The 25,491-nt window shown below is 40.8% G+C and overlaps 1 protein-coding gene across 4 annotated transcripts in view; it reads left to right on the forward strand.

Moving 5' to 3' along the window:
* The first annotated feature begins 298 nt into the window (after positions 1-298).
* PIK3CG (phosphatidylinositol-4,5-bisphosphate 3-kinase catalytic subunit gamma) overlaps positions 299-25,491 on the forward strand; it is a 37,364-nt gene continuing 12,171 nt past the window's right edge. The window contains exons 1-8 of one of the 4 annotated variants that reach the window (XM_087764309.1): positions 887-1,100; positions 6,765-8,780; positions 13,128-13,193; positions 13,302-13,527; positions 17,494-17,597; positions 19,925-20,071; positions 21,327-21,417; positions 21,808-25,490. In XM_087764309.1, coding sequence (XP_087620435.1) covers positions 1,047-1,100; positions 6,765-8,780; positions 13,128-13,193; positions 13,302-13,527; positions 17,494-17,597; positions 19,925-20,071; positions 21,327-21,417; positions 21,808-21,941 — 2,838 coding nt within the window. In that variant the 5' untranslated portion in view covers positions 887-1,046 and the 3' untranslated portion in view covers positions 21,942-25,490. Of the gene's footprint in view, positions 446-886; positions 1,101-5,392; positions 5,527-6,764; positions 8,781-13,127; positions 13,194-13,301; positions 13,528-17,493; positions 17,598-19,924; positions 20,072-21,326; positions 21,418-21,807; position 25,491 lie in introns of those variants that run through there. The other 3 variants (XM_087764307.1, XM_087764306.1, XM_087764308.1) reach the window with 3 other exon arrangements.

Below are 25,491 nucleotides of genomic sequence, written 5' to 3' on the forward strand. Positions count from 1 at the left end.
CTCCGGCTGATACGGCCCTACCGGGCCGGCGGGTCCCGGATGGCGGCAGGGCTGCCCGCTGCCTCCAGGCGGCCAGGCCGGGCACCGCGCTCCGCAGACCCGCGGGGCGTCCCGGCCCGGCGCCGGCCCCTTCCCCGGGCCCCCGCCTCGCTCGGGGGAAGGGGCCCGGCCCCGGCGCCCGGCTCGGCAGGCCGGGGCGGGGGCCGGGCGCGGCGGCGGGGGGCCGGGGCCGGGCGTCCCGGGGCCGCGGCGGGGCCGGGCGGCGGCGGCCGCGCGGGGCGGGGATGCCCCACAGCCGGTTCCCTCTTTGCCCGGCGTGTGATTGGCGGCAGCTCCGGAGCTGCCTACCGCCGGCCATGGAGCCTCCCCTCCGGCCCCCGGCCCGCTCCGCTTCCTGCTGAGGAAAACACCTGTCCGGAGCCGGGGCCGCGGCCGCGCCGCTGCGGTGAGTTGCTCCGTCCCGGGGACCGGCGGCGGTCGCCGGCGGACGCTGCCCCAGGCCGGCGCTGCCCGGCCCTGCCCGAGGCCCGGGCTTGCAGGTGGCGGCGGGGGCGCAGGGCCGGGGCGGCGCGGCCCGGCTCCCCGCGGCGGCGGTGGGCAGAGCCGCCCGCGGCAGGGTGGCCGCGGCCCCGCCGGGCTGGGCGCGGCCGGGTTTGCCCGCGTGCGGCGACGACTCCGCTGCTGCTCCCGCGGGCGCTGCGGGGCGGCGCGGCCCCGGCCGCCATCTCGGGGCGGCGGGCGGGCAGCGCGGGCGCGGCCGCGGGGCCCGGCCGCGGGCCGGGTGAGGGAGGCGGCCCCGGCCCGCCGCTCCCCGCCGCGTCGCGCCTGCCGGGCCTGGCGCCGGCGAAGCGCTTCGGCCAGAGCCCGCTTCTAGCAGGGCATGTGGGACTGACCGGCGGCAGCACTGCAGCCGCCGCGGCCAGGGCTGAGCCCGCCGGGCGCTGCCCGGTCCTTCGCGGCCTCGGTCCCGGCTCGCAGCCTGGCCCCAGCAGGAGTTACAGGTCTGATGCAGAGCCTGCCGAGGAAACTATTAGTACGTCGAGTAAATGCAAAGCGAAGGACCGCACTGGACAGTGGTAGCAGTTCCCTCTGGCCTTAAGGTCTGTGAGTCAGCTCTGCTACAACAACACAGCTTTTAAACAATAAATAACTGTATTTCCTCGTCCAACAAGTAGCAACCTCTTGTGTCTATCCAGTACATGTAGGCCATAAAACCTTTCCCCACCACAACTCATCTGAAATAATAGCTGAGGGCATTCAGGAGTTGGTTATCGGTGTAGATTGGATCACGCCGTTAGCGATCAGCATCTGAAAACCGGGCATAAGTTGAAAGGACAGGCGGTATCCAAATAGTGAGTGTGTCCCTGCAGGAGCCATAGCTGCCATCTCTGTGCTTCCAAACTCGGTGAAGTGGTGGTGTGAAGGTACATCACCCATCACTTGTGTAACTCCAGTTAACTAGAACTTGGCCGAAATTGTTACCTCAATTTTCAGGACCAGCTGGAAGTTACTGTTTGTTCCAAAAGCATCCCCAAATAGATACCTCGTATCTATAGGCAAAGGTCTGTAGTGAAGGCAGGGGGCTCCTGAAAATATTACAGCCATAATAGCAGTCTGATTGACTCTACAACCTCCTGACAGGGATGTTGAGCTGTATCTGCTGGTTAGTATACTTTTTGATGAAGGATGTGACTATAATCTGTGAAGTTTGCTTGATAATGGGAACCTGCACTGATTGAATTCCCGTGAAAGCTAGTAGTTGCTAGAGGATTTGACAAAAGAGCTGAGCAAAGAGGGTTTTTGTTGTGTTCATGCTTAACATGTTAGTGCTGTATCTTGCCTGCGTAGTTCAGCACTGGATCATCATAGATGTAGGGAAGATATATTGTACTCGTATCCAGCTAATGCAAAGCGGTCTCCTGCTACAGGACAATGCTGGCAAGTAGGTGTAGTATGCTGCTTGGAAAACTTTGGGTCATGTCATGGTAGTTTGGTTTTGTTTTCTTTTTTAAATTTATCTTTAAAGTTAACTTTATCTGAAACTCTGAATGTAAATGGATTATTATTATATTTGCATAATGTGTGCGTGAGGTAATTCTTACTCTGATAGAGAGTGCCTGTTTTCTTGCAGGTTATGTTGTCTGGGAAGCAGTTCACACTAAAGTGAAAAGAATAATTTTAAAATAAGGTTTTCACATGGTGGATTAAACCAGAAGCGGGAACTAATATAGAATAAGCATGAAAATAACTGGTGAAGAATAAGTAGCTGGTAAAACTGTAACGCAGTCCTAATAAAGCAGTGAAGTTTGACAGATATCTTGATTTTTTTGTAGCAGAATATATGAACTAATTCATTATAATACCACATTGTCTTTTTAAGGCACCTTTCAGCCAGTGTTTTCAAATCATTTAACAAGTTTACTCATGAATTTACCTCCTAATCCTGCTGTGAATGATGTTTCAGTCTCGGTTACCCTAAATTGCGCTGGCTCCATTCCCTTCCCTTCTCTTCCATCCCCTGCCCTACCACTCCTGCAAGTGATGAGTCAGATCAAGGAACTGATCCAGCTGAAAATTAACCAAATTTTTTTGTTGTTCTTGTTACGATCAGTTTGCTGACCCAAGTGATGAGATAGGAACACAACTGGAGACAAAGGCGAGCCTGTTTGCTTGTCTTAGTTACCTTTTACAGGACCACCTCCTCCTGCTCCATTGAACCCCATCAGGATTTGTGGACCAGTGGTAGGACAGTTCTCCTAGTACAGGGAAATTCAGGGTTGATGAGGCTCATTAGAATTAGAAATAAAAAAGAGGGACTTCTTTTTTGTGGTGTTGTTGCAGTAGGTGTATAGAAATGTCAATACTGTAAGTACTGCTTAGGCATGAAAAAGGTTTTAGGAAGTTATTTTAAATGATTTTCCATTACAAACGTCAAAGTTCTCTGATGCATATGCATGAGGAAATACGGTTTTGCCATGCCTACACATGCATGAGCAGACAATATATACAACTTGGTGTCACCCTAAGAATGGGAACACTTTTGTGTCTGTCATTGCAGAGACAGATTAGAGACAGTCATCGCTCCACAAACTGGCTTCTGAAGCTCATGAAAAGGGGTCAGAGCTGAACTGGAGATGGAGATTGGACTGGACTGGACTAGACATGACAGGACAGGACACAGCCCAAGTGAATGTGGGAGAAGAGACAGTCTTGTATGGCCGCTTACACAAGTGTCATGCATTTTGCATTGTATCTGATGCAGTTTGTGGGGGAATATCTGAACCTTTCACAATATTGCTCTACCTGTCTTTTTAAGTGGATGAGTGTCAAACATTTACATTCGTTGAGCAGTGTACAGGGTAGTTCTCTTCTGCGTGAAGTAGAGATGCTGCCTTTGGTCATCTTGATGGTCTTGATCAATGGAGTAGCACTAGAATAGCTTAGCATGAGGTAGAATATTTGTGTGTATGTGTATTTCAAAAATTAATCTTTAAGTGCATAGCACATGGCGGAAACATGAGGACACTTTAAAACAGCATGCTTTCTTAGGTCTGGCAAAACCCAGTGAAACAGAAATGAGTCCAGGTTTACTTAATAGGGTCAGCACAACGACTTTTAGAATGAGGGATATTTGCAAAAAGTCTATGTAGCCTGTTGGCGTGAAAAAGCCCTTACTGCTGGTTGCTTATGTTTAAATGAAGAAAAATACGCGACTATACTACACGTTTTAGAAATTATACTTCAAAAGACAGACTCTGCAAAAGCTTGCAAAGTCAAGCTCTCCAAAGTCAGGGAATTTCAAAACATAGGTTTTGCAAAACACATTTTCCTCTTCAGCCTTGCTTCTTTCTTTTCCTACACCTCCAGCTCCTTTTCCTTTTTACGTGAAACCAGCTGCTTCCTTCTCCTCTGTCATCCTGGGCACTGCTGTTGAGGTTACAGGTGCTCAAGTTTTCCAGCTCTCAAGTGCTTTTTTCAAACGAGAGGAGGACCGGAGAGGAAAGCAGTGTGTAGTGCTGAGATGCCACAGAGACCGTGGCTGATGAATACTGACAGGCTGCACACGCGCAGAGCGTGAGCATTGGAGATGTCTTGGCCAAGTTGGGTAGGTTTCGTGGCAGCGACAAAATGTTCAGGGCAACTTCACCACTTCCTTGAGAAATTTCAAATACTGGCTCTGAAAGGTAGAGGGAGCTAGGACGGAGTGTGCTTTCCTCAAACTCACCTCCTGAGAACAATAACCTTTAAAAAGAAATCAATCATCTTAGCTGCCAAGCAAAATGATGCTCTGAGAAAGAAGAGCTATATCTATGGTGGAGGGTATTTTCTTTTTTTAACATTGGCAAAGCATTAATTTCAGAGGTTGTGAGTGGCACATTGGAGGCACGGAAGAGACTATCAGATTTTTTGCCAATCCAGAGGGAGCGCTTTTTTTTCCCCCCTTTTTAATAAGAAAGGTGTCTTACAAGATAGGAAGCATGCATATGTTAAAAAAAAAAAAAAAAGACACCACCACTTCACTGTTGCTAAAAGATCTTTCAGTTGTTTCATATTTTTTTCTCCTTCTCAAGAGTCATCATTTCTGTAGGACATGTACTGCTGTAGGATGTGTACTGCTTATTGCTTTGCAAAATGGTCAGTATTTCCCTGGTAAAGTCATAAGGAAAAAGGATACAATCAGAGGTTTTTCTGTCTTTTTGTTCTGATTTGTACATGTTTTCCCAAATCTTTTCCTGTGGGGATATTTTTTAGTAAAGGAACAACTCTTCAGGTTGTAGTTAGCCACAAGAATTAGGGTTGAAAGTCCGTGGTTTAAATTCTTCCTGAATCTTAAGTCATCATTTCTAGTGGATTTCACTATGTGTTTGTAATCGTAAATGGATGAATTAAAAATACTATGAGGAAGGTTGCCCAGCAGTTCTATTGCTGAGGTGACCACGCAAGATCCTTGGCAGATACCATCTCCATGTGATGCCTGTATGAAGACTGGCTTAAAAAACTCTAATGTATTTAAGTTGGCAATTCTCAAAGGGCTATCACCATGAAAAATAAAAATAAGGAAACATTGTATATTTAGCTGTCTTTTATCTAGTACTTTTATTTAACTCTTTTGTAAAGTAGTTAGGCTCTCCAAAATATATTGTTTTTAAAATGTTTTATTTGGATTCCTTAGACTTATTGCCCAGATTATTCTTAGTTATTTTTAAAAGGCTTTAAGCATGTCTTCTATGCGTGTGTGTTAAAATTAAATTGGTGTACTGTTAGTGTATTTTTACTGTTGTAACAGGAAAAGCATTCTGACTTCTTTTTAAATGAGCAATCGTATGTATAATCAACTTGGTTAAAACTTCCTTCCTGGTAAGTGCAGCACTTCCTTTGCATCTGGATATGAGGGCGAGCAAGAAAAGCAGAACAGCTTATACAAAGAAATTTTTTGTGTGAATGATCTTCCTTTAAAAAAATAGGAACTTCAGAAATTAAACAAATGAATCGTCTTCAGCAATTCAGCCGTTATTTTATAAGCAGGTAATATTTCCTTGTGCTTTGTCAGTTATAGAGGTGGTGTGTCCACAGTCGTTGCTTTCCGGAACTTGAAAAAAGAATTTTAGTTAGCATGCTCTGTTGTTTCAGTTTAACCTTCTGTATTTTTATCTTCTTGTTTTGTTATCTGCTAAGGCATCGTTACACTGGGTTTAGTTTTTTCAGCAGTTAGAGAAAGATTTTATGTGTAAAAAGCGTTGTCTGGAAAAGACGTTCAGTATGTTGCTGTAACTTAGCTTGTGCGAGCACGCTCAATCAGCGCCGCCTTCCTCTTCCAAGCTCTCGGTGAATAATTTCCACTTTAATGTTGTTCAAAGGAGATTAACTGTGAGCAACAATATTTTTTGCTTACTGAAAGGTGATAAGGTAGGCTATTCGTGTTCAAAGTTGTTTTACAGGTGTTTTAGGTGTGATTTGATGTATAGGGTAATAAATCGGCATCAGCTTGGGCGTTTTTTCTTCTGTAACAAACTAATAGTTTATACTGGAAGTGTTTACTTTTAAAATGGATGGATGTTATCAGTCTGGTGAATTGATTTATTTAAAAGAAGCACATCTAAGGATACTAGGCTTGAATTTAGATGCACGTTAAATATCTGTCTTCAGAAGTAGTCCCTGACTTTTGAATCCTGAGGGCTTTTTTTGGTGGAAGTCCTTATTCCTCATCACTACAAAAAGAGGCAGAGGAAAATGGGAATAGGCTCACCTCTGTCCAGTCGGCAAATGAATTGCTTGTTTTGTTACTTTCTGTCATTCCTGGAGCTTGGTGGGATCGTGTTCTGCTCATACACAGTAGCGCGTCTTTTGATTTCTATGAAAATCCGCTTAGGTTAATGTCAGCAGCATCAAAACAGATGAGGCAGCAGAAGAATCAGTGCTTGATGAAATAGAAGCAAGAACAAATCAGTATGGAGGAAATCCATAGTCAGACTGCTTATCCTCAGTGAAATCTGGGAAGGCTGTTTAAAAGCTCTATTTTAATTATTTAATCATTGGAGGTTTGGGGGGTTTTTTGTATTTGGTATTGAATTGAATAGATTACGTCTGAGGTGGTTTATGTAAATGAAGTATTTATGGTCAGAAATTAAGGGGAAGGGGAAATATAAAAAGTGTATACATAGCAGGATTCTGACTGGCCTGTGATTTTAATTGAGAAGTGTTAAAAATAAGAGTAAAGGAAAATGTAAATGAGAAAGTAATCGAGTATTTGTATGTTTTGCTAGATTTCTTCTGGCATGGAGCTGGGGGATTATCAACAGCCCGTTGTTATGAGAGAGGAAAACAAACGAAGGAGAAGAAGAATGAAACCTCATTGTACATCGAGTAATTTGTCGTCAATGGAACTGATATCCATCGAGTTCATTTTACCTACAAGCAATAAACATACTAAAGTACCGGAAATGATGTTGCTCGAAATAGCTGGCAACTGTACGGTCGAGCAAATGAAAGCACAGATTTGGATGCGTGCAATAGAGATGAGTCAAACCACAGACTTCTACCACACATTCACCCCGGATCAATTTATTCTGCAGTATCAGAAGAAAGGGCAATGGTATGAAATTTATGATAAACATCAAGTATTACAGACATTGGACTGCATACTGTACTGGAAAGTGTTACAGAAAAAGGTAGGCAAGATCTATGTTGTCCAGAAACAAAAACCATCAGAAGAAGTTCAGGAATTTCAGCGGCAACTTAACGATTTAATTGGTTATGATGTCACTGATGTAAGCAACGTGCATGATGATGAACTAGAATTTACCCGTCGCAGATTAGTCACTCCACGAATGATAGAGGTAGCCTGTAGGGATCCTAAACTGTATGCAATGCACCCGTGGACTACATCTAAGCCACTCCCAGAATATTTATTTAAAAAGATCACTAATAATAACATTTTCATAATCATACATAGAGGAACAACTAGCCAAAAAATTAAAGTGTCAATAGATGACACTCCAGATATGATTCTCCACAGCTTTTTCACAAAAATGGCAAAGAAAAAGTCTTTGATGGACATTCCTGAAGATCATAGCGAACTGGATTTTGTTCTCAGGATTTGTGGCAGAGATGAGTACATTATTGGAGAGACACCAATCAAAGATTTTCACTGGATAAGACAGTGCCTTAAGAATGGGGAAGAAATCCACCTTGTTTTAGACAATCCCCCTGACCCGAATGAGGATGAAGTTCAGAAGGAAGAGTGGCCCTTGGTGGATGACTGTACAGGAGTTACAGGGTATCATGAACAATTGACAATAGATGGAAAAGATCATGAGAGAGTCTTCACTATCTCTTTGTGGGATTGTAATAGGAAATTTAGGGTGAAAATAATTGGCATTGATATCCCAGTTTTACCGAGAAATACTGATCTTACTGTGTTTGTGGAGGCTAACATTCAACACGGGCAGCAGCTCCTTTCACAGAGGAGGACTTCATCGAAGCCTTTTACTGAGGAGGTTCTGTGGAATATTTGGTTGGAGTTTGATATCAAAATCAAGGATTTGCCTAAAGGAGCACTCCTGAATCTTCAGATATACTGTGGCAAAGCACAGGGACTGTCCACAAAGACAAACCTTCAGTCACATGAATCCCCCAACTCTGATTCAAAATGCAAAACTCAGCTTCTCTATTACGTAAATCTTTTGTTGATAGATCACCGTTTCTTGCTACGCAGTGGGGAGTATGTTCTCCACATGTGGAAAATTCCAGGCAAGGGGGAAGAACAAGGAAGTATCAATGCAGACAAACTGACATCAGCAACTAACCCGGATAAAGAAAACTCAATGGCTATTTCTATTGTGCTGGACAAATATTGTCACCCAATTGCCTTGCCCAAGCACAGGATAACATCAGACCCCCAAGGGGACAGGACACGGGCTGAAATGCCCAACCAGCTTCGCAAGCAACTTGAAGAGATCATAGCAACTGACCCACTTAATCCACTTTCTCCTGAGGACAAAGAACTGTTGTGGCACTTTAGATATGAAAGCATAAAGCACCCCAAGGCGTATCCTAAGCTGCTTAGCTCTGTGAAATGGGGACAACAAGAAATAGTGGCCAAAACATACCAGTTGCTAGCTAAAAAGGAGGTTTGGGATCAAAGCACTTTAGATGTTGGACTCACAATGCAACTTCTGGACTGTAACTTTTCAGATGAAAATGTCCGAGCAATGGCAGTTCAAAAACTGGAAAGTTTAGAAGATGATGATGTTCTTCATTATCTTTTACAGCTTGTGCAGGTAAGGTGTATTTGCATTCTTGAACTCTGCCTTCCGGGAATATTTGCATTACCCCATCATCATTCCCATCTTAGTACGGCTAGTTAGTAATCCCTGGTTTTGAAGTCTTCAGTGTTAAGTCAAAGCAGTGGTAGTCACCAAATTAACCCAAAACACACTTTCTACATTTCGCCTTTTGCCTATGTTGTTATATTTGTGTTACCATTGCCTTATGTCTTACAATTTGTGTCCTGCGTTTACAGTAGCACATTTTTCTGGAAATTGTCAACACTAGCACAGCTATGACGGGAGCAAATCCTAACTGTGCAGTCTCTAATCCTGTTCATATTAGGTCTGAATCACACAGCACTGAAGAATTGTTGACCGGCTTTGCCAATAGTTTAGAAAGAGTGTAGACAGAAAGAAGGTAAACGCAGATGTTGACACGGGCAAGGCCTGAAGAATAATCTGGGGTTGGGTTTTAGATCAAGAATAACAGTGTAGTTACATAGTATGTTGCAGTGACTTCAGTGTTGTACTGTTAAGGGGACCAAATTTATCTAGAAGTTTCAAAAAAAATTTAAAAAGTAAATAAAGGGTTGCTAGGTTAATAAATAATGTAAATAAATAAAAAGTAAATAAAAGGTTGCTAAGATTAATTCATTCTGGCAAGTTGGTGAAAAATTGTGATTTTAATGGCAATGAATCACCGCTGTATCGATTTGAAGCGCTTTGTGTGCGGCTCTGCCAGAGGAAACGTCGGGAAGGTTTATATCAGTTATACAAGAAAATTGGTTTGTTTGCTTTTTCACAACGCGGTGCCAGAGCTGGGCAGCCTGTCAGCGGCAAAGTCACGTCTGATGGCTGATGAAAGGTGTAACCCTGCGGTTCTTCCTGGTAAACGCGTTCCCTGAAGCAAGGCGACTCCACAGGCTTCCCACACCCGGCAGGGCTCTGGTTCGTGCAGAAAGGCTGTCGCCCTGCAAAGCAGGAAATACTTTTTTTCAGAGAATCTGAGGACAAAACTGGCATTCAAAATTAAAAAAAAAAAAAAGGAACTACTGCAGCCGGGGAAGCTGCGGGATGGGGCTTTTAATTTCTGCAGTTCAGAGAGAGCCTGGGTTCCCAGGAAAATGAAGTTCGTATTTCAGATTTTGCTGCGCATCGGTAGTGCTTTAAACAAGGCCTTTTTAGCCTTGTCTTTGCTTGTCTGAAGATTAGGCTCCCCAGGCAGAATTTATGCACTTCTGCATTAACCAAAGGAGTCGCTACGGTTACCTCATTGGGCCTCCCACGTAGCTGCTGCTATATATATGCTTGGCTTGTGAGCTTTTGCTGTCTACATGTGGCTCAGCAATTTTATTCGCTTTTGTATCCAAATTAGGGGTTTGGGATGGTGATTGGTTGATATCAAAGTGCCTGAGAGCATGGGGGAAATACTGGGTTTTTTCCATTTGTTTTTGAAATTATTTGTTTTCAGGAAGTACAAATCTGGAGAGTTCTAAAAAGAACAAATCTCTCTGACAGTAAATTAAATTACTCTAGCATAAAATCATAGTAGCCTAACTTCCCTGTGTCATTTTTAGTAAGAGATGTAGTAAGAAATTAAAAGGTTGCCATCCCCAAAAAGGAAAAAAATACTAGATCCCAACTTCTACGTCTATGCTGCTTTCTTGTCTTTCCTTCATTAGCTAACAACGGAGCATAGGCCATCAGCATCCTGCAGCAAAGAACTGGTACCACAGTGTATTTGAAAATCCACATTTTTCAGAGAATGGATGTCAGCCATTCCTCTGCTCTAATGGACACATCCAAGATGTCTCTTCTGCAAATGGTCATCGCTTCTCACATGCATGCCTTCATGAAAGCTTTATGGCTTATTTCAGTCTGCACAGGATATTCCCATTTTACCTCCCAGTAGAGTTAGAAATCAAACAAACATTTTCTTTCCCCCCAGGTTTATCCCAAATAGGAGCAGCCATACCATAAATAAACCTATTGAGCTTCCTATAAAGGTCTGTTGTTCTCTGTGCAGTTGATAAAACATGGAGAGGATAGTTAAAACACAACAAAATCCGTTATAAAGCAAACACCAACAACTGTACTGCTTGTATATGGCAGTGAGTTAAGCTCTTCTCCTGCTGAATTGACAAGGCAGAGGTATGTGCAGGGACCTGATGAAGTGTCAGCAGACGTTTTTTAATGGCTAGCTTTTATGGTTGCTATTCAAATGTTGATCTCTGAAGAAAAAAGAAAAATGGGATTTACTTTTTAAAATAATTATTTCTAAAACATAAGCATAATAAGGATGCTCTTAATACATGTTTCTAATATTCTTTTATGTTAAAATATATATATATGTATATATATGTTAAAATATATTTATAAAAGAAGTTTTGTTTTGAAGCAACAGTTGTTTGGCTGTATTTCATTCTTAAGTTGTTTTTCAGGTATATGCACTGAGAACATTCAGCAAAGTATATACTAGAATGAGGTTTTTAATAGGCTTTCTTGGAACTGTAAACAAATCCATTTCAGTTTATGTAATAATTATTGCTTTTGGGTGCCTTATTGCAGTGAAAATTAATTATTATTAAAAACCCCTCATACCTCATAATCTCATACACAAAGTAAAAGGCTCTATATATTTTGAAATCAGTTTATGTTTGTGAGTTCTCATTATCTTTCCTAAATAAGATGGTGCTGCTTGGGGAAATAAAACAGTATTGTAGAGACGGTCAAGGCAGTTCTTGCAGACTTATACTGTAAAAGGGCAAGTTTGGTGCTTGGCTTTCTTGTCTGTCTCTTAGCCAGCAGCTGGAAAGAACAAGTCTTCATAGCATTTTTATAAGTTGGTTCATTCTAGAAGGTTGACCGAAAAAGCTTGGGTTTTTTTTTTTTCCTTTTTCTGTTGAATAAACCCACAGGATGATTTACATTTCAGAAATAATATTGATATCTTAAAAAAATACAACTGTATGCAGCAGTACTTCTAAGAGTTTATAAAACCCTGTGATTTGTTTGATGAATTTAGTAGACCTCTGCTGATGGCTTGGTTGCTTCTTTGCAAGCTGCAGACCACAGTGATCTTGAAAGAGCCATTATATTCTGTTGAATAACTATCGCTAGAGGTTTGCATACTTTGTTGCTTCTGAATGCTGAGCGTACTACATGCACCCGGCTCTCTGCACATCCCTTTGTTTTCCCTTAATCTCCCTACGTGCCGCTTCCTGGCTCTCTATTTCCAGAACCTGAAGCCATTCACCAACCCCCTCCGTCCACGACCGGGATTTTGTGACTCTATTCCAGAGATTGTATGCTGCTTATTTCTTTTTTCTTGCCGTGGGATATACATGCATATCTTTTTTCTCCCATTAATCTTAATACAAACCTCCTATAAACTTGAGTCCCTCAAGCAATGGGAAAGAAGCTGCTGGAAAAAACCCTTGAAGTGGACAAGTTCCCTGGCACAGCCCAGTACCTGGAAGCGTGATAGTTTTCTGGTAGACCAATTCAATTGGTTATTGGCGTGGGGGGTAGAATAACAGCAAAAAAATTCCAATCCTGGCACTTCAAAAAAGTTGTTGACTTTTTGTTTCCACCCTTTTTTGGCAATAGCTTGGAAATATCTGTGGGCTTGGGTGGAGGGGAGCGGCTGTTGGAAGAAAAAAAAATACATCTGTTCACAGAGTCATTAAAAAAAAAAACCCTCTGGTGAAGTCTTCCTCTTAATTGTACTCCATTAATGTAGGATGTGCATCAGAGCCTGTATTCTATTTTGTGGTTCATTTTGGGGCCAAACGCCAGAGTGCCTGATACTAGGTGCTCCGGAAAGCTGTTCCCGTATCCTGTGCTTGCTGAACCCAGGCAGTGAATCCTGGTGCCCCAGTCCCGAAGTGGCGGATGGTGTCAAAAAACAGTGCTTTATTATTGAAAATTTCCATTAAAGAATGATTACAAATACATCATTTCATTTGGCAATAATCTTTTCAAGCCTTCTCTGTGTCAGTCGGACTGCAGACTGTTTTCTGATGTTGCTGGTTTTTGCTACGGCCTGAGAACGATGTTGCTTTGTTCACATATCTTCAAGAGCTCAGACTGGTCTCACTGGTTAGCTACTCCCTATGTTGCTTTCTTTGTTGCATTAATAGTATACCTGAAAAGAACCTGTTGCAAATAAAAAGTGCTTTTTGAATCAAACACAGAGAAGCCTTGCTTTGATTTTTGAACTTTGTTTCCTCAAACGGCTTGTTTTGTTATACATTTTCTGCTCTTGCAGCAATGCGCTCTCTAGATGTCATCAGTAAAATATAAGTGCAATGGGATCTTAAATATGTTAATAACGTCTTCTATTTTTGTATTCTTCAGGCTGTGAAATTTGAGCCATATCATGACAGTGCATTAGCCAGATTTCTGCTAAAACGGGGTTTGAGAGTAAGTATTTCAAAATACAACCAACTTACGCTAAAGTTACTGGCGTTATTAAAACCCTTTGCCAAGAAATGCATGTTGATTGTAGTATTTTTTTTTTTTCACCTCTAGAACAAAAGAATTGGTCACTTCTTGTTTTGGTTCTTAAGAAGCGAGATTGCCCAGTCCATGCATTACCAACAGAGGTTTGCGGTCATCCTAGAAGCCTATCTTAGGGGCTGTGGAAAAGCAATGCTACACGATTTCATGAAGCAGGTTCAAGTAATTGAATTGCTGCATAAAGTCACAATGGAGATAAAATCAGTTTCTGCAGAAAAGTATGATGTCACTTCTCAAGGTATTTGCTAACAGGCATTTCTTAATTTGTAATAATATTGTTTTTTCTCTTTGGGTGTGAAAATCTAGGCGGCAAATTGTACTGTTTATTTTGAAAATTCATGGATAAATTACTGTCAAAGGGCATCATTATTACTTCTTTTAAAATGCCAGTGTAAGTTGATAGTGATTGAACCAATAATACATTTCTTTGCTCATTCCACCCCAAAAGAGGAAGAATGTAAGTGTTACAGACACCCAGTACATTCCTGTGCTTTGGCTTATCTTCTTGAACCTCAAGCCATGCAACTGGGAAACAGCTAAGTTCTTGTACATAACCCTTAGCTGAATGCCAGCACTGAAGAAAGAAACAATCCAGGACACAAATATTAACTGGAAATAAAGAGGAAAAAGTGACACTTGCCAAGAAACATAGCCTTACCCTAAGCAGTCACTAAAAGACTCTTGGCAAGAAGACCGGGGAGGAGTCCAGTACAGCCTCTGCTAGGCCATGCAAGTAGCTGGTGGATCAGCAGTGAATATACAGAGCACATCTTTGGGGCTTTGCGATGTGCTGAATAGGAGTCCTGTGAGACACAGATGTGGTATTGTTATTTTCTAGTTCCTGTAAGCGCTGCTTTGGAAGCCACAGTAGGGTTGTGCAATGCCTGTTTACCTCTGGGTTTTGCCTGCCCTTCCCTCCCCCCGGCCTCGACTTCCTTAAAAGCTTGTTTGTCATCATTCCTGTTTGTTGCTTGGTGTTGGGAATAAGTGCGAGAAGACATGACAGTATCTGAATTCCAAAAGCTGTAGAGAAGCTCTTCGTGCATGTTCAGCCTAGTATGTTCCACGCCAGGAAGTCCTTGGTTTGGAAAGCCATTCAACTCTGGTTATGCAGAAGTGGCTGTGGTGGTGTTTCAAAAGAAATTTGAAGGAAATAGGCATTTATTCTTCAATATATAATGTAATATCAGTTACGTTACCACATAGTGTGGGTTAGGGGACTTACTGAATCCCCATATAAAATATTCTTTCTAAACCATTTTCTAAAATGTATCTTAAAATGCTCTATAATCTAAATATATTTGCTCAGAATCCCATGTTTTGGAAAGAAACTTTACAGCCTTGCAGAGGTACATGTCTGTAACAGCAGTGGTTTCCATAATACATTATCTTTGAAGGATATGTGGGCAAAGAAGAAAAGCTTCAGGAGAAAGCAATCACATTAACACCCACCAGGTTTTGAAGTTAAAGAATCTTTGTATGTAATGTACAGCAGAACATTGAAAGATGACTTACATAATTGACATTTCCACTGAATAAGGTTCCTGAAACTGTGGTGTGTCCTACTAATGCTATATCTAATTTAATTTATTCTCAGATTATTGAGGATATGATTTTTCCTACAGGCACCCTTTACTTCTTACATTTTTAAAAATGTACATCCTAAAATTTCTTCTTTAGTTTATTGCTTCTTTTTTACCCTATCATTTCTAATGTTCATAGTAATTTATATTTTCAGTCTGAATGTTTTGGACTGTTTCATTCTGTCATGCAGCCTCATCTAATTCTTCTATGTATTTATCTATCTTCAGTATTTGTGATTTTTTTTAAAGAATACATTCCTTCCTGTTAGGTCCTTTCTAGTCCAGTAGCAATCATGCTGTCAAACTGTTCCTTTCGCTTTCCATGTAATCTCTTTGCTTATATTTGAACATAGGGAGTAGTAATAAATAAATAAATTCTTAAGATCATAATATTACAGCTTGCATAGGATTATCTGCTCTCATCACCACTCTATTAGGTGATTTGTCTCCCAAGAATGCGTCTATGCAGCTGTTTCTTCTCTTAAAATGCATAGCACTTTGTTCTTAAGCCAGATCAACTTGAAATTGTTTTAGCAAATGCCTTCACTTGCATTTTAAAATCAGCTAATTCCTGGTCCTTACTAGCTTCAATTGGTTGGCATACAATTTTCAAATTACATTACATTACATTACAATGAGGAGACTTACTGAAATCAAGCTAGATTTGTCTAGGAAATCAATAGTTACATTTTAGAAAGCTGTTTTCATGACTCAAATTACTACAATCTAGGGGTTTTTTGTTTTTGGTTTTGTTTTTTCTGAAAGGTGTCTAATTATAAAGTCCACTTATTAGCTCCCATATCTTGCTGTCAGATTTATTTATTTTTTACCAGAGGAGATATCACATTGGTCACCTGGCACTGCTAGACAGTTCTTTTCTAAAAGTCTTCAGGATAAGTGTAACATTTGTGTTCTGTGAGTTCTTCCGTAATTCTTTTGGCTTGACTTTAATTTTATAGCAACTTTTGAAATGTCTTCATTTTCTGGATGTGAGCCAGCAATGCTCGCTTGCAGCCCAACCGTATCCTGGGCTGTGTCACAAGAAGCGTGGCCAGCAGGTCGAGGGAGGTGATTCTGCCCCTCTCCTCTGCTCTGGTGAGACCCCACCTGCAGTACTGCGTCCAGCTCTGGGGTCCTCAGCACAGGAAGGACATGGACCTGTTGTTGGAGCGGGTCCAGAGGAGGGCCACAAAAATGATCAGAGGGATGGAGCACCTCTCATGAGGAAAGGCTGAGAGAGCTGGGGTTGTTCAGCCTGGAGAAGAGAAGGCTCCAGGGAGACCTTATTGCAGCCTTTCAATACTTAAAGGGGGCTTATAAGAAAGATGGGGACAGACTTTTTAGTAGGGCCTGTTGCGATAGGACAAGGGGTAATGGTTTTAAACTAAAAGAGGGTAGATTCAGAGTAGGTTTAAGGAAGAAATTTTTCACAATGAGGGTAGTGAAACACTGGAACGGGTTGCCCAGAGAGGTGGTAGATGCCCCATCCCTGGAAACATTCAAGGCCAGGCTGGATGGGGCTCTGAGCAGCCTGATCTAGTTGAAGATGTCCCTGCTCATTGCAGGGGGGATGGACTGGATGACCTTTAAAGGTCCCTTCCAACCCAAACTATTCTATGATTGTATGATTTTATGATTTTTTATGTTAAGTATCCAGGTCCACATCTAGCTTTCTCATTACAATTTTTTTGTATCTTTAATTTTTATCTCCAAAATTACTCAAACATGTATATACAGCCTCTGCTGTGTAGCTGCAATTTCGTTTAGAACAGCGTTCAGGTCTTTGTCCTAACGAAGGGTAATACCCAGTGTATTGCTTATGCTGCTAACACCTGCCAGCTGAGATGAACAAAGTGCATCATATGCAGTATAATGCATACTGTTATAAGCTGAAGATTCAGAAGCTTGAGGTTTTATGAATGAAAAGATTCATTTATATATGAGCATTGAAATTCTTCTACCTATAAATACACAGCAAATTTTAGTCTTACTGGAATGTGAGATTAACAAGGCTGCACTATGAAACCAGTTTTAGGAGGACAGGAAATTCAGTATCTCTATAGTTGGAGTCCATATGATTACAGTATAATTGACTCAAAGAATTCAAAAGCCACGAGTCTGTCTGCAAGAGCAGTGAGGTAGGTCAAAATAATACTGGAAAATGCAAGGTGCTTTTAAATGCTTGCTCCTTCTGAGCACTTGGGTAGATAGTTCAACGTTTCCTTGGCAGTTATAAGGTCAAAATATTTTTTGGTGTCTTGTGCTGTGTTTTGTTTTATTTTTTAAATGAAAGGTGATATTTTAATGTAATCTCCTGAGTCTTCAGAAGAACAGCAAAGCACTGTGCTGTGCTTCTAGCACTGTGTAGAGGGTACATGACTTGTGAGGTGCTTGAAGACTTTACCTTTACGTACCTGAAACAGCCCTGACCATTAGTAGTGCAAGTTAAAAGAGTTTTTCTCCATTCCTCAAATCAGGAGATTCTTGAGGAAAGCAATTTAAAAAGTAGCTAAACAGAGGAGGTTTTTACCTAAATCATGATGCTTAACAAGTTTGATTACCTATAACTTTTTTGCTTTCTGACTTTTGATTTCATTGTGTTTTCTTACTTGTAATTGCAGTTATTGCACAGCTGAGACAAAAGCTTGAAAAACTGCAGAGCAGCAAACTTCCAGAGAGTTTTAGAGTTCCATATGATCCTGGGCTAAGAGCAGGAGCCCTAGTGGTAAGCATATTCTGAGTTTCTACCAATCCTTTTTGAAAAACATCTCCTATTTGCAAGTATTTGTCATTTGGTAAAAATTTTTGATAACATGTCTAGAAGTCTTATTTCACTGTGAATGCAATGACATTTCATGGACTCAGTAAGTTTTTCTTCCCAAAGCTATTAGCATTTTTCTAAATGTAATGACATGACACCATGCACTAAAATAATGCAACAACTCATAAAATCCTAGTCATTAAATGGCAATTATGATTTTTCCGTTAGTTTAATCCAGGATTTAACCAGGGAGCTGACTTTTTTTTTTTTTTTTTACATTAAATACCTGTATAAAACTGTTTTATCTGACTTCAGGGGCTTTGGGATATCCAGTTTCTCTTTGTCCAGTTACTTTCTCTGTCTTACCGTGACTCATATCCATCATTAAAGTTTAGGTCCAAACCTTCATCTTACTAGCAAAAATGTCTACCTTAGCTATTTCTGATTTTTCAATATCTCTGTGTTGCTTTTGTTGCTTTTATTAGACAATACTTTAAGATGTGGTTAGAAAGACATTAAGAAACACTTGGGTTTTTCCGTGTTGCTGCCTCCAGTTTTGTGGTGAGATTGCAGTGGCTTATGTCAACTCAGAGTTAAAAACAGGATTAATAAATCAGCAGATGTGTAGCGAAAGGGAATTGGCTCATGCATCTACTATGCAATGTGAGGTTTGGGTAAAGAAGCACAGTGAAGATCCTTGGATTCACCTGATGTGCAGCAAGGAGCCTACAAAAGAATCCCTTGATTTTTCTCTTAGCTAAGAACAAACAAACCATCCAACCTGAGGAACTGCCGAATAGTAGGGTACTCATTTGGGTAACTGATATTGGTTGTCTAGATCTGGTCATGTTTCTGTTAAATAAACCTGCGCCTTGATAGACAGGCCATAAGCTAGTCTATCTTCAAGCTGAGAGAGTTAAACAACTCCCAGTTGGGCATGACTGAGGTACTGTCAGTACAGAAGTCAATTCAAACATTGTTTACTCACAAATACAGAATTTGTGGCTTCGTAACTACTATTTTCTTAATTGTGTTTCTCTCTCTTTAGTCTTTTACGTACAAAAACCACCAACTGCATGACAAAAAGTGAATTTCAAAATAAAAGATTTTTCTGGATTCTCTAGTTTTCCTTCAGTTAGGAAGTATGCAGCCCTACAAGGACCTTCCTAGATGAAGGAAGCAATAGGTTTACAAGGGAAGGTGGCTATGTCCAAAACCAGATGGGTTAGAGCCTTTTTTTTCCCCCAAACTATACGAACAAAAATACTTCAGGTAACAAACTGTATTGGTAGGCTTTCATTTCATCTTCATTCTAGCAAGTGCTACTTGTCCATAATCTTCAAACCCTGAAATTTGACTGATCTAAACCAAATATCAGAAGCAAAATCAGTGTTTCTAGTAAGTTCAGAGATTTAACAACTTCTTTCCTTTTTAAAAATAAGGATGGTAAAAACAGTTTTATTTTAAACTACAAGCTCAGAACCTCAATCTATGAAACATGAATATTCCAAAATACTCTGATGTCATTGATTCTGTCAGCTCTCAAACACTAATGTGCAATTGCTTTTATTATTTTAGATGGCTTTATTGTACATAGTAATGATCAGCAATGAACCAGGAATTCCAGAATAGAAAGTATTACATACTGCAGTTGTATTAGACATAATTAATTGAGAAAACATTTGAAATAATGCAATTTCAGTAGTTTTAGTGCTGAATTTCTCGAGATTAAAAATGTAATAAACCTAAATAGGGAATTTATTTTCTTATTTTATGAATGATTATGTTAAATTAGTTTCACAAATACCATTTTCCCCATGAAGTTGAACGATTTGCTAAGGGAATTGAATCAAGCAATCTGAACTAACTGAAGTTGCTAGAAGCCACAAGGGTGGATGATGTGGTAAATTGCATTGGAAAATGGTTATGTTCTGCTTTTGCAAAGCAGCTGTCAGAGTACTGTTGTGAGGTCCATTATTTGCCAGTTTTGTCAGAATCTCTTATTCCTAGTTTAAAAGGGTTTTTTTCTGCCTGAAGCAGGTTTAGAAGCTAAATCCAGTTTCAGAGAGTCAAGGCATGCTTTTTGCTTTATCATGGACGGTGTTAAAAGTTGTGCAGGTTCAGTGAGGCTTTATGTGGCCATTGAATACCGTTCCTTACATGTGCTTTTCAGTTTCTTGTGGTATAATTGATTGGAAGCTGGTAAACTACTCTGTAGCTGGTGTGTAAAAAAAAGGTTAGTTGTGTTGATGTTGGAGTACAATGGCTAGCAATAAATGTGTCTTTCACAGATAGAAAAATGTAAAGTAATGGCATCTAAGAAGAAGCCCCTCTGGCTTGAGTTTAAATGTGCAGATCCAACAGCTCTATCAAATGAAACCATAGGCATAATATTCAAACATGGAGATGACCTCCGTCAGGACATGCTTATTTTACAGGTATGATAGCTAAAATGTATAAAATCAATAACATGAATATTTTAAAATATTTTAAAATTGTTTTACTTTTCAGAAGTGTGTATACCTTACCTTTAATGTCCATATGAAATATGAGGTTGTCTTCTGTTTTTTAAACTATACGGCAAAGCTGACATCAAAACTGGATCTTCTTTCTTGTATTACGGTATTTTATGTTACTGTGTTGTGGTTAACCCTGGTGGGATGGGGAAAGAGGAAAGGAAGAGTAAAAGCAAGAAAACTTGTGGGTTGAGATAAAAATTGTTTAAGCAAAGGAGAAGTGGAAGAAGAGAGAAAGAAAACAAAACAAGTGTTGCAGAGGCAGTCACTCACTACATCCCATGGATAGACCAATGCCCAGCCAGTTCCTGTGCAAAAGATGCTTAACCTACCTAACCCCCTTCCTCTCTGCTTTATTGCTGAGCATGACATTATTCAGTATGGAATATTTCTTTGGTTGGTTCGGGTCATCTGCCTGGTTGTGTCCCCTCCCAGCCTCTTGTGCACCCCCAATCTATTCACAGTGGGGCAGAGTGAGAAACCAGAGGCAGCCTTGATGCTCTGCAAACACTGTTCGGCAATAGCTGGAACATCAGTGTGTTACCAGCATTGCTTTGGTCACCAACCTAAACCACAGCACCATACGAACTGCTCTGAAGAAAATTGACTTCATCCCAGCCAGACCCGGGACATACTGTTACCATGTTTTCTCCTGCCATGTGCCATACATGCTTCACATTTTGGTGTTCTAGAGAAGGAATCTGATTTAGTGCAAGATGGCCTGTTTTTCTGATTAAGCATTTTTATCATTTATTTATGCAATGCGTGAAGTTACAAATGAAGAAGAAATTGGTAGGTAGCATTGCTCTAGTAATATTTCAGTGATTGTTCTGATAAACTGGTTTGTTAGCACTTTGGGGGATATTTGTGGGAAAAAATGGACATAGTTGCTAATGTATTCAATCTCAGCTCATGTAGAAATCATACGATGTATTTATTAATACTTTCTAAAACAGTAGAGATTGCCTGGACACAGGACAGCTAAGGAAATATAAAGCCTGGTTCTGTAACTGAGAATCTTGAATGGCTGCACATTTTCTGTATTTATCTCTTAATCTGTAACACAGACAAGTAATTTTAGCCCCATCTCAGAAGCCTGGGTAGTCTTATTTGTGTGAGTAATAAGTAATGTCCAAATAATTTGAAATAACTTAGCATATACGTTTGTTTTTACTAGATTCTTCGAATTATGGAATCCATTTGGGAAGCAGAATCCTTGGACCTCTGTTTGTTACCATATGGTTGTATTTCTACAGGGAACAAAATAGGTATGTGATCACACTTACCATGATTAGAAGTTTAAAATACCATAGTTACGGAAGTTGTGTTTAGGAGAACTATTCGAGTATGCACTGTGGTCCTGAGATAAATAGCAGTTTATTACACTTCCTGTGAGCAGCCTCATTGCGTCTTAGCAGTGGTTTCTGCCCTTCTGACGGGTGTCCTTCAGCTGCAGCACTGGCTTAACTGACCGTGAATCCTGTGCAAGTCCAGCTGTTTGGGTCCTGCTGCAAGTTTCTCTTTAATAACAATATTTGGTATGAAAAAGCCATGAAAGTGAGCTACTTATTCAAGATGTGTTTTAATGTGTTGATAAGAATAAAATAGAGAAAAGAGTTAAAATAACAAAACATCTCTGTTTTTTTCCTGACCTAAAGCTTCATACCCTATACTACGTAGAAGCAACAGCATTACTCAACAGGATGCTCAGGCAATATTTTCTCAGTGGGCATTGGTTCCGGCAGAACAGATAATTTATTTTCCAGAATTCATGGTGAGAGAAATCAAGTAGTTGCTTACAAAGCTTCTGGAGAACTGTGCGATCATGTGTAGAGCAACCTGATCAGCTCTGGAGGAGTCCAATTACATCCAAAAATGCCAAACTGATGTATAATTTATACATCCTGATGGCTCTTTGTGGTTGGATTTGCATGTATTATGTACCCTAGCACATCCACATTGCAGAGTTTCCTGGTATCCAGATAATACAGAATTGACTGTAGAGTCCATTTTGCTGAGCAGTTCTTGAACGATTGGCTGGAGGAAAGCCTCCTCAGTGTAGAAAAATTGGCCATGCCCAAATGAAGCTATTGTGCTGAAAAAATGCTTTGACTGGTATAAACAGTGCATCAGTGAGACAGATTAGCAAGTACAGCTCTGCCACTTACTTAAAGCTTAAACATGTGTAAAAATTAGCAAGTTTGTTAATTCCTGTCATCGGTATAGCTGGCAGTATGATAGTAACTGCACAGATTGATAAAATAATGATAATATAAATATTGCTGTGTCTCCCATGATCTCCAGCTTTTTAGTTCTTTTCTTTTTCAGCAATATATTTTGCTTTATGGATCAAAGAATAATGAACTGATTCCCAGTAAAATTAAGAACTCTTTTTAATATGTATCTGTAATGTACTTCCTCTCTAAAATCCATTGCCACATAAAATTTTTATCATCCTTTCTTTTGACTTCAGGGTATCTCAGCAATGCAGAAAACCCAAACTCACTGATAAAATACTTGGTAGTGTGACACAAAAGAGTTTCCTTTCTCCTAATATGAGTGATTTAAAAGTAAATAAATTGTATTGATAGAATTCTAATAATAAAGGAAATGGAACATTCTATATCAAAATACCAACTAACTGTAAATTTAAGGAGGGTTGGTTTTTTTTCCTCTCCCTTAGGTATGTTATAATAAACCTAATTTTTTAGAGAGATTTTTAGGATTTAATTTAATTTTGTTTAAAATTGAAATAATGGAGGAAGGTGGAGGAATTCTGCCAGTGATCCTAGCATTCTTATGTTCGAGTTCCAGACTTCATTATTCTTTCATGAATTCTTAATTGACTCTCCCATCCTTTTATCTCAAGGAAATAATTGTTTATTTTCCTATACTCATGGGGGAGATGGAAGAATTTAGCATTCTTTCAGCACCACAGTAGGGGCATGGTTAATCACATAAAGACTCCTGTTCAGTTTGCTGAAAATACCTGCAGCCTAAATTAGGAATACCCAATGTGGGACACTTTGATGTAGAGCTTACACTTGTTTGGAACAAAACCAAAGAGTAGTGGCATGCAAATGTTCTTTCACAATATTCATATGTGGTCTTCTTCCAAACTGCTTCCCTCTGGGTATTTCCATGGCACTTGGGGCAGTTTCTGTGCATTGACACACAGGCAGTACCCCATTCTACGTTGAGCATGGGGAAACAGCCAGGTGTCTCACACCTGGGGCTGGCATCCCCTCTTGTGTAAAGCTTTCACAGTCTGTTGAAGACATCTGCATTCAGTGCAGTTTGCAGTTTTGGAAACATCCGTCCTCTCCAGTGCTGCTGCCAAATGGACCTCTGTAGGAGCAACTTTCTCTTCTATGTATCACTGGTAAAAGATCATACCCTGTTCTCTCTCCCTTTGACATGGCCATATGTTCCCAGCTCTGCAAGGCAATTATCACTACTTACTATGCTGCATCACTGCCAAATTTAAGAAGTTCAAGCTGGGACTTAATGCAAGAGTCACCTGCTTTAGTATTGCAGATCCCCAGAAACAGATAGCGTAGTGCATTTACTGCTGCACTTCTTCGCAGTTGAATACAGCCCAGCTGAGATCCTCTATCACAGTTACTGAAGCCTTCTCTAGGACTAACCATACCTACCAAGAGGCATGTCTGGATTTAGAATAATTTTCCAGTGGAGCTATACTATTCCAGGTATAGTGGAATATACCACAATATTTACCACTATAAAGGTATCGTGGTAAAAAAAGTTATTTACTTGGGCAGAATAGGCTGCACAACATTCTGTGTAGGTTTTATACCACTCTTTTGGCAGTGCAGCGGAGAATGATCAGTAAAGGGTTTCCATTAGCAGCTGCTTTAAAATCCAGGGACTTTTTACACTGCTTATCAACATAGCTATGCTGGGAGAAGTTTTAAATGCAAGGGGAAGCAGAAGATGCCTTTTGCAACAGCTCCGTTCCCCTGGAATCAAGGAGCTGTTGGCCAGTAGAGGGAGATTTGTGAGCACAGGCAGGGGAGGCCTTTTCAACAGCTGGAATGGGATCTGGAGCTCACTCCCAGGAGGAGAACAACAGCTTGACAAGCGCAGACCAAAATGCAGAGCTTTCTAATTTGGTGGTGTTGGCGGTGAGCTTTGGCGGTCCTATTTCCACAATAGTTTTATTACAAACAGATCCAGGCCACTGTCAAGACAGAAGAAATACCTCCAGGGGGTATTCAGCCATGAGTTCAGTCATGTGTGGAAGGCAGGGGCAGGAAGAGATTACTACGTTGTTACTCTCTTACTGAAAAATTTGCACATAATCCAGTGACTGCAAAAGGGTAGGACTGTGAACAGATAGAAATTCAGCTGTTTCAGAGAGAGAGTCAAACTGAAACCAAATCAGAAACTGCTTTGAATCACTGTGGGGAGAAAGGGATGTTTTTGCTTGCTTGCTTATCTTTGAGCTGGAGCTGAAGCCAGGCTTTTATCTAGAAGACCCTGTTGAACTTGAACCAGAGAAAGAAAATATAATATTTCCAGTTACCAAATAAGTTCAACTAAAATCTGACCTTCCCCCATACAGGCATGCCCAGTACGAGGGCAGACTGCATCAGCTAGTCTTGGCTACAGTGCAGAGTTGTGTTGCAGCCCCTGTTTATGCTTTTCTCTCTAGCTTCCCCTTCATCGCATGCCACGTTAGCATGAACAGTACAAGTCCTTGTTTCTGCACTGTATTGCTGTAATATGCTGATTTGCCTTTGTGAGGATCTCTTCAGTTTAGGGACTGACCTCTGGGCCCCAACAGCCAGAGCCTTCCACCAGCAATCCCACTGCTATACCTCACTGTGTACTGGTATTTCTGAAGCTTTCTGTGCATATGCACACTTAAGCTTAAATTGGATTTACTGCAGGACTGTTCCTCTGCCACAGCTCTGGCAACGCTTGCATGCCTAGGCTGCTGCAGTGCCGAAGCTTTTCTTCAGCTCCTCAAATTTGTGAAGTTGGAGAGAAGCTGGTGGGAATGTGAATGGTACCTGGGCTGCTGCAGGGGATCAGGACAGGAGGTAGCTCCTCTCCTTGGGAAAAGCCTTATGCAGGGGGTCCCCACTCATAATGTGATTCTTTCCATTTTAAAAGGTTTTACATTCTCACGGAGGAGTTTAGGATGCCAGGCTAGTTACGAGCTCTGGCTGGTTTCAGCTGGGAATGAACAAGAACCAATGTTGCTCGTAAAATAAATTTCTGCTCACAACCTAAGAAGTTCTGCAGTTGATTTAAAAAACACATTTAAAAATTTAATTTTGCATATTTTTAATATGCTTTGATATGAATTTAATAAT

Source organism: Nipponia nippon, unplaced genomic scaffold, assembly GCF_047370975.1.
Source record: "Nipponia nippon isolate SJK-2023a ecotype South Korea unplaced genomic scaffold, ASM4737097v1 scaffold_3, whole genome shotgun sequence".
Taxonomy (NCBI): Eukaryota; Metazoa; Chordata; class Aves; order Pelecaniformes; family Threskiornithidae; genus Nipponia; species Nipponia nippon.